This window comes from Bufo gargarizans, chromosome 4, assembly GCF_014858855.1.
Source record: "Bufo gargarizans isolate SCDJY-AF-19 chromosome 4, ASM1485885v1, whole genome shotgun sequence".
Classification (NCBI taxonomy): Eukaryota; Metazoa; Chordata; class Amphibia; order Anura; family Bufonidae; genus Bufo; species Bufo gargarizans.
Window position 1 is genome coordinate 144405328 of NC_058083.1, and position 9111 is coordinate 144414438.

At 42.2% G+C, this 9111-nt stretch overlaps 1 protein-coding gene across 1 annotated transcript in view; it reads left to right on the plus strand.

Moving 5' to 3' along the window:
• The window catches only part of MED12L (mediator complex subunit 12L), a 648568-nt gene that overhangs the window by 514984 nt on the left and 124473 nt on the right, over nucleotides 1-9111 (plus strand). Inside the window, exons 30-32 of the mRNA XM_044291042.1 lie at nucleotides 3484-3645; nucleotides 4029-4140; nucleotides 6647-6736. Coding sequence (XP_044146977.1) covers nucleotides 3484-3645; nucleotides 4029-4140; nucleotides 6647-6736 — 364 coding nt within the window. The remainder of the gene's footprint in view (nucleotides 1-3483; nucleotides 3646-4028; nucleotides 4141-6646; nucleotides 6737-9111) is intronic.

A 9111-nucleotide genomic window follows, 5' to 3' on the forward strand; every position in this document is an offset into this window, starting at 1 on the left:
CATCACCCACTGCGCTAAAGACATCACCCACTGCGCTAAAGACTTCACACACTGCGCTAAAGACATCACACACTGCGCTACAGACATCACACACTGCGCTACAGACATCACACACTGCGCTAAAGACATCACACACTGCACTACAGACATCACACACTGCGCTAAAGACGTCACACACTGCGCTACAGACATCAAACACTGCACTACAAACATCACACACTGCGCTAAAGACATCACACACTGCGCTAAAGACATCACACACTGCGCTACATACATCACACACTGCGCTAAAGACATCACACACTGCGCTACAGACATCACACACTGCACTAAAGACATCACCCACTGCACTAAAGACATCACACACTGCGCTAAAGACATCACACACTGCGCTAAAGACATCACACACTGCGCTAAAGACATCACACACTGCGCTACAGACATCACACACTGCACTAAAGACATCACACACTGCGCTACAGACATCACACACTGCGCTAAAGACGTCACACACTGCACTACAGACATCACACACTGCGCTACAGACATCACACACTGCGCTAAAGACATCACACACTGCGCTAAAGACATCACACACTGCGCTACAGACATCACACACTGCACTAAAGACATCACACACTGCGCTACAGACATCACACACTGCGCTAAAGACGTCACACACTGCACTACAGACATCACACACTGCGCTACAGACATCACACACTGCTCTAAAGACATCACACACTGCACTACAGACATCACACACTGCACTAAAGACATCACACACTGAGCTAAAGACATCACACACTGCGCTACAGACATCACACACTGCACTAAATACATCACACACTGCGCTACAGACATCACACACTGCGCTACAGACATCACACACTGCGCTACAGACATCACACACTGCGCTACAGACATCACACACTGCGCTAAAGACATCACACACTGCGCTACAGACATCACACACTGCGCTAAAGACATCACACACTGCGCTAAAGACATCACACACATCCAGACATCACAGACTGTGCTACAGACATCACACCCTGCGCTACAGACATCACACACAACCATACATCACACCCTGAGATACAGACATCTCACACTGCACTACAGACATCACACACTGTGCTACAGACATCACAGACTGCACCACAGACATCACACATTGTGCTACAGACATCACACCCTGCGCTACAGACATCACACACTGTGCTACAGACATCACATACATCCAGACATCACAGACTGCGCTACAGACATCACACACAACCATACATCACACCCTGAGATACAGACATCACACACTGCACTACAGACATCACACACTGCACTACAGACATCACACACTGTGCTACAGACATCACAGACTGCACTACAGACATCACACACTGCGCTACAGACATCACATACATCCAGACATCACAGACTGCGCTACAGACATCACACACAACCATACATCACACCCTGAGATACAGACATCACACACTGCACTACAGACATCACACAGATCCATACATCACATACTGCGCTACAGACATCACATACTGCTCTACATACATTAAACACTGCACTACAGACATCACACACTGTACTGCATACATCACTCACATCCATACATCACACTCAGGATACTAGGCGAACATCGGCAAACATGTCGGCAGTGTTTGTGTTGTTTATTGTTTGTGTGTGTGCTTGAAATATATTCATAGTGCCCCCATAGCAGTGTCATCCAGAGTGCCCCATAACAAACAATATCATCCTCAGTTCCACATTACAATGTAATCCACAATGCCCCATAAAAGTGACATTCACAAGGCCACTATAACAGTGATATTCACAAAGCCACTATAACAGTCACATGCACAATGTCCCCATAACAGTGACGTCTAGAGAGCCCCATAACAGTGGCATGTACAGTGATCCATAACAGTAACATCCACAGCGCCCTCATAAAAGTGTCATCCACTTGTACATCCTCACAGGCAGGGTCCCCTCTCCTTCTGTACCAGTCTGTAACTTGTCTTCTGTATTATGTACAGTATGTGCACCCCTTATCATATGTACAGTGCCATGGAATGAATGGCGCTTTAGTAAATCATAATAACAATAATAACCCACAATGCCGCCATAACAGTGACATCCACCCCATAACAGTGATATGCCCAGTGGCCCCATAACATGCACAGTGGTTCAGGGCGACCAGACATCCTCTTTTGGCTGCATATATCCTCTTTTTGGGCATTAATAATAGTGAGGGGCACACATGGATATTAATCATACTGGTGGTACTACGGGAGGATTCTATGTCCAGGGGGGGCTATGGGGGACATTTTATATACAGAGGTCACCGCAGGGGTTGCGATAAAGCAAAAAAATAAATAAAAAAGGCAGTTGCTCTAATCTGTTTTTAATGGTCATCAGAAATAAACAGACAGAAAATGGCTGCAAAAATTATTGAAAAATGTCCATGAAAAACTGGGCATTTTTTTCCCACCGTCATGTGAATGTGGTTTTAGAGGACAGGAGTCCAGGCCCCAGGGAGTTGTGAAAATGCACTTTACCTTCAATGCTCCCTGGACCTCTTCTGCAGATGTCAGCACTGCCTATGTCCTCACCCCTTACAGCGTCAGGATGTGGTGTGAGTAGGCAACCACCCTGCCCTGTGTCCTACCAGCCATCCTGTCCAAGTGTCCTCCCAAGTGTGCTTCCAGGGCCATGAGTCTGCACTGCAGAAGATAGGACATGTCCTGTCTTTGTCCACATCTTGCTAATCACAGGCCCACTGAAGTCAATGGCTACTCCCCCACAATGTGAGGTTCACGCGGTGTCCATGTGCGGTCTGCAAAACGTACATGGTCATATGAATGGGACCTTAATGTGTGGGAGAAATACATGAACCTGCCCAGTTTTAAAGCCCATCTACACAGGCCGATGATTGGGAAGGAAAAACGCTCGTTCCTGACCATTCCCCTAAATCCTCCAATCACACCACAAAGGAGCAGAAGTGCCGCTTCGTCATTAGTTAGGTGCACACCTCGCCTGTCCGCTCGGCAGAAGCTTTCTTTTGATTTCTGTCTTCCTTTGCACAAATGAAGATCCCTGCAGAGCAGAAATGCCACTTGCAACAAAGTTTGTCGCAGGTGACATTTAAAAAGTCAGAATCATGAGGTTTGTGACCTTTTTATGCCAAAAAAGAGGTGTAGGAAGAGGATAAATCTCCCCCATTGTTTCTTGGCAACACATCGCCCTGTGCGGACTGTGGATGGTTAGCGGACAATATATGTAGTAACAGTCACCCGTACTGTATTGGGCCATGTATATCATCGAAAGTCACTTATTTGGGGTTGACATTGCCCCATGTAAGGACCATAATTAGAAGATCATTTGATATCTGTAAATTCAAGTATTTGTATGATAAATTATATTCAGGTTTAAAGTTATTTAACAGTATTTAACTATTTTTTAATGTAGCTCTTCTGAACGTAGGGGTGTCTGGCTTGTGGCACCTCTCATTGCTAAATTACCTACCTCCGTCCAAGGCAGAGTGCTAAAGGCAGCAGGGGAAGAACTGGAGAAGGGACAGCACCTGGGGTCATCCTCAAAGAAAGAAAGAGATAGGCAAAAGCAAAAAAGGTAAGTTATGGGACACTAAACCCCAGGACTATCTCTTCTATTCTGTCGCACTAAGATGCAATAATGATGATATAACATTGTCCTAAAAAGCATAACATACTGTACGGTTACACAAGAAGAAAAAAAGGTCCATTGTCAAGTAGGCATGGCAGCTGTATGTGCACATTTGGTAATCTATTATTCCAATGGAACTGACAGTAAGCGCTGGTGACTGGGAAGAAGGTCTTTATAGGCTACCATCTACTTACAATATTTCCCATAACTTCACGCCAAGTAGTCCACACCTGTTTAGAGCATGAGCTTGTATGTATGAAATAAAGAGTAAATAACTGATCAGAATATTGGTGAACCATGAGACTAATGCTGATATATTTCCCATAAAGCATGTCTTTGCTAAGTCAGCACCCATTCCTATCCTTGGTGCTAACCTGTTTGAAAGGACAAGATGAGCAGAGAGAAGGACTCCTGACATCACTACAAAACCAAGTAAATCAGGTAAGCTACAGGTGAAGTAAATAATGGCATTGGTTATCTCATCACAATGGCTCCTTTGAAGGTGAAGAACATACAGTATTAGGCAGCAAGTGAACTGTCAGTTCATAAGGTTGATGCATTGGAAGCAGAAAAATGGGCAAGAGCAATGAGCGATTTTGACAAGGGCCAAATTGTGATAGCTAGATGATTTGGCTGGATCATGGCAGTTCTTGTCGTACGTTCCCAATATGCATTGGTTTTGTTCCTACCAAAAGTGGTCAGGCAGGACAACCAGAGAACTTGGCTATGGGCAGCTTAAGCTCACTGATGCACATGGACCTCTTTCAGCATGATAATGCCCCTGCCACACTGCAAACATAGTGTAGGGATTATTTGAGGAACATGATAAAAAGTTCAGGTTGGCGACTTGGTCTCCAAATTCCCCAGATCGTTGTCTGATCCCTGGGGGCTTCTCCTTGCAACTTACAGCATATGCTCCTAACATTTTAGTGTCTGATATCAAAAGGTAATAGGGAGATTAACACAATATGGATGATCAGTGATGTGTATAATTATCTAGAGATATTGGCTACTCTTCCTTACAAAAGACCTCTACCACCATTATATCCTCTATGACATAAAGATAAGGGAGTGTAAAGGTTCTTGTAGACAATATTAGAGGTTACCTCTTCTTAATATCAATTATATCTGAAGGTGTCTCAGACAAAGAATTTGTCTTACTACTCACCAGAAATAGACATCTCTACCTATCAGAAGCAGGTGAGAAATCTATCAAATCATTGTTGAAAGGTCCCATGCCTGGGTTTACTTCAAGCATAATTTCTGATGGCAGCAAAGATATAGTTGGGGCTCGGATCTCATTTATGCAGTCACCTGTAAAGAGTTTTTAAAGGAGGGAAAAACAAGAAGTGCAGTTGATGAGATGCCCAGTAGGTGGTACTATGTTAATATAACACTGCAATACTTAAGCGTTTCCAATACTCATAACAGGTGCTAACTACTTAGTAAAAAAGTTTAAAAGCTACTAAAATAATGTATTAAAGCAAATATATCTATACTGGTTATATAAATACCAATATGTACAGTGAAAATTGATGCCATACATTATCAGCACAGAGGAGGATGCTTTTTGTCTATTTTGCCTTTTCTATTTTGTCTCTTTTCACCCAGGCTAATAAAAAGCTATATTATATTAGGTGTTTATGCATACTCTATTATATGTGTTTCTTTATAGTTTATATGCATGCATAGTACAGGAAAAAAAAGAGAATTTGATTATCAGAACCATGGCCCACTGCAAAGTCATCACTGCTATCTGTAAAGCCTCATGCACACGACCGTTGTTGTATTCCGTTCCAAAAAATGGGGTTCTGTTGTTCCGTGTTCCGTTTTTGTTTCCGTGTGTCTTCCTTTATTTTTAGAGGACCACCAGACATAAAAGGAAAGTAAAAAAAGTCTAAGACAGGTTTGCCATGCAAATGATAGGAAAATAACGGACGCGGATGACAATCTTGTGTGCCTCCGCGTTTTTTAGCGGTCCCTTTGACTTGAATGGGTCCCCAAACCGTTTTCCGCGAAAATAATAGGACAGGTTATATTTTTTTGACGGACTGGAACCATGGATCACGGACGCGGATGGCAAACGGTGCATTAAAACGGCGCAACGGACACGGAATAAAACAAAGGTCGTGTGCGTGAGGCCTAAGATTATGCTTAAAGGCTATGGACAGCTTCGGGGCATTGTTTTCATTTTTATGACTTTACTCACTTTTGGTAAAAAAAATTAAAAAAATTTTTTAATTGGTCTTTATTAAAAATTTACAACAGTTTTTGTGATACATGCAGTAAAAATCAGCTGACAGCATATGCAAAGCCTTATCTCTGATCTCCTGACCCCAACTTGATAAGAAATAAATGAGTGTTTATGAGGTCAGGAGAATAGAGCTAAGGAGGGATAGTCTGCAAATAGACTGAATCATTTTTAAATAGAGACCAATTGAAATAATGATTTTAGCCCAAAATTTGTAAAATGCAACCATTAAAATTGACCTGAAGTTGTTCATAGCCTTTAAACCATATGTGCCTGCAGCAGTTCTTTGTCACGTTAGTGTCAAAATTCTATCCATATGGCATGGGACACGATTCAGGACCGCACAGAGGATTCTGGTATTTTTCTGGTGTGTATTTCATTGTTGGCTGTGTTGTCTAGGAATTTACTTTCAGAAAAGTGACTACCAGTATATGTTTACAGCATGTCCAAATTCAAATACAAAAACTGCACGTAAAAAACATATTATTTACAGTTTTCAAAGTTTGTGACACACGTGTGATTTTCCAGAATAAGTGCATCAGGCCCCGGTCAGTGGATAAATGATCTAATAAGGAATAGGTAGAATGGCCAGGACTGACATATATGTGGAAATATATCTGGATATGTGACAGCTTCATGCCATTGTTCTTCCACTATGTGTCAACTTCTGATTTAACAATTTGGACCTTTATTCAGATTCTAAGTAATTGGAGGGAAGAAAAATACCACGATGACGTGAGAGCCCGGCAGATGATGCATGAAGCCCTTCAGCTACGGCTCAATTTGGTAACATTAGCTCTATTCCCATTATGTACACTAGTCGTCATCACTCACACCATTATCTCAATGCATTCTTAAATGCCCCTTACTAATGTATTGTGATTGTCCATATTGCTTTCTTTGCTGGCTGGATTAATTTTTCCATCACATTATACACTGTTCATTTCCATGGTTACGACCACCCTGCATTCCAGCAGCGGTGGTCGTACTTGGACACTATAGAAAAAAGTGCTGGACTACGTGCACTCCTGTGATCCCGGCCACCAGAGGGACCAGCACTTTTTCCTATAGTGTGCAAGCATGACCACCGGTGCTGGATTACAGGGTGGTCAAAACCATGGAAACGAGCAGTGTATAATGTGCAAAATGAATACAGCCAGCAAAGGAGGCAATATGGACAATCACAATACATTAGTAAGTGCCTTGTATTAACTTTCTCTACATGATAAATGCCATTTGCTAAAATGAGACAACCCCTTATAGCCTTCAGCCAGTCTCCATTTTAAAAACAGAATATTCTATTAATATTATACTTTTAGAATATTATGTGAGGTCGTACATAATATCCTAAGGAAGCTGCCACATGTTCAGGTTCTTTTATGCAGTTTTTGAAGCCAGAAGTGATGAGCGGCATAGGCAATATTCAAATTTGCTATATTTTGCAAATTTTTGGCCAAATATTTGCCATAAATTCGTAAAATTTAGGAATTTGTGATCTCCAGTCATTGTTTACTTGATTGCGAAAATCAGCAACGTGATATATTTGCGAAAAAGTCGCAATAAATACGCGATTAGAATATTCAACACTATTTGTGAATACGAATATATAGCACTATATTCTAAATATTCGCAAATTCTCGAAGTGGCGATATTCGCAATAAAAATTTGGGATTCAAATATTCGCGCTCAACACTAGAAGCCAGTAGTATCTGTTCTTCAAGCCTCTGGTACCAAAAACTATATACTGGATGGAAGGATTCCGGCACCGTCATACTGCAGCTCAACCCCATTCACTTGAATGAGAGCTAAGCTGGAGTATCCTGTTATGGCCACTACACAGTGGACAGAGCTCTCTGGCTCCATCCACTGTACAGTTGGCAGTGCTCGTGGCTGCCTGAAAAAGCTGATTGGTGAGGGTGCCAGGTTTTGGACCCCTAGCAATCTTGATATTGATGACCTATCCTGAGGATAGGTGACCAATATTTAACTACCAGAAAGCCACTTTATTACATTTTCTCCTTTTATGATCCACTCCTGATTTTGCCTTCAAAATCTACATAGGAAACCTGTACATGTGCTGCATGTCCTCCCCACTATTTGTGATCAGCTGTGCACAAGCCGATTATGAAAATCAAGGAAGTAGCAGATTTCACTAAGATTTGCAGATGATCACATTTTCAAGCACCTAGCTCCAATCTACTCCCAGGATTATATGGCGGGGTTGTATAATGTATGGTAGCTATACCCCTCTAGTCTTCATTTTGGGTACAGCTCAGCTGATTTGGTCGTGGAACCAGTGGTAGAGACATTTCCGTATAGCGCCACCTGGTCTTTGTTAGCTTTCTTATTTCTTTAGTCCTGCTCACTGAGAAGGTTGCACATGCTCAGTTTCATCCTTTCACTGCCTCCTGAGCTGTGATAGGTAGAGCACAGACACACCCCCTTAGCTGCAGCAATAAAGACACTCCCCTTGAGCTGCCAGCCTGATATAAATCTAGCAGAACAATGAATGGGGAGATCTCTGGATCCATGTGAGGTACAGGGCTGGTTCTAGCTTTGTTAGAAAGAGATTGTCATGTCCTTTATTATCTCTGATTTTCATTTTTTACATTAGTCATGAGATAACCCTCCTCACAAGAACTGACTGTATAGTACAAAACTTTATGTGGGGTAATTAAATAATCTCTATTCTTTATCACTGAGGGGCTCATTATGTGCAGTATTTTTGGGAAGGCAAGTAGCAGTTTTGTAAGACCCCTCTCACCCACTGTCTGCTGTCCAGCAGCTCCTGCTCCGCCTTGCTTTTTCTATTCTCTCCACCTCCTTGATGTTAGTGACAGACTGTTGATTTGACAAGGAATAGTGGAATAAGCTTTCTGGCGGATCATAGGCAGGCATTATGCGCAGCACATACTGTATAGATGACAGCCTATTTAGGTTAACTTTATGTGTAAGGTACACCATGACTGATGACTGCTATCATAAAGGGGCCCTTTGTTTCATTGGCACTCTATTCATATAACTAAAATTGCTTGGGCCTCATTTAGTTTAGTGGTAGAAGACAGTGATCCATGGAACCTTTTTATCCAGGCTTCTGAAGGCAGTACCTCTGATGGCGGCCTGGAATACTAATCATAATTTGATAAAGAAGCAGACAGTGA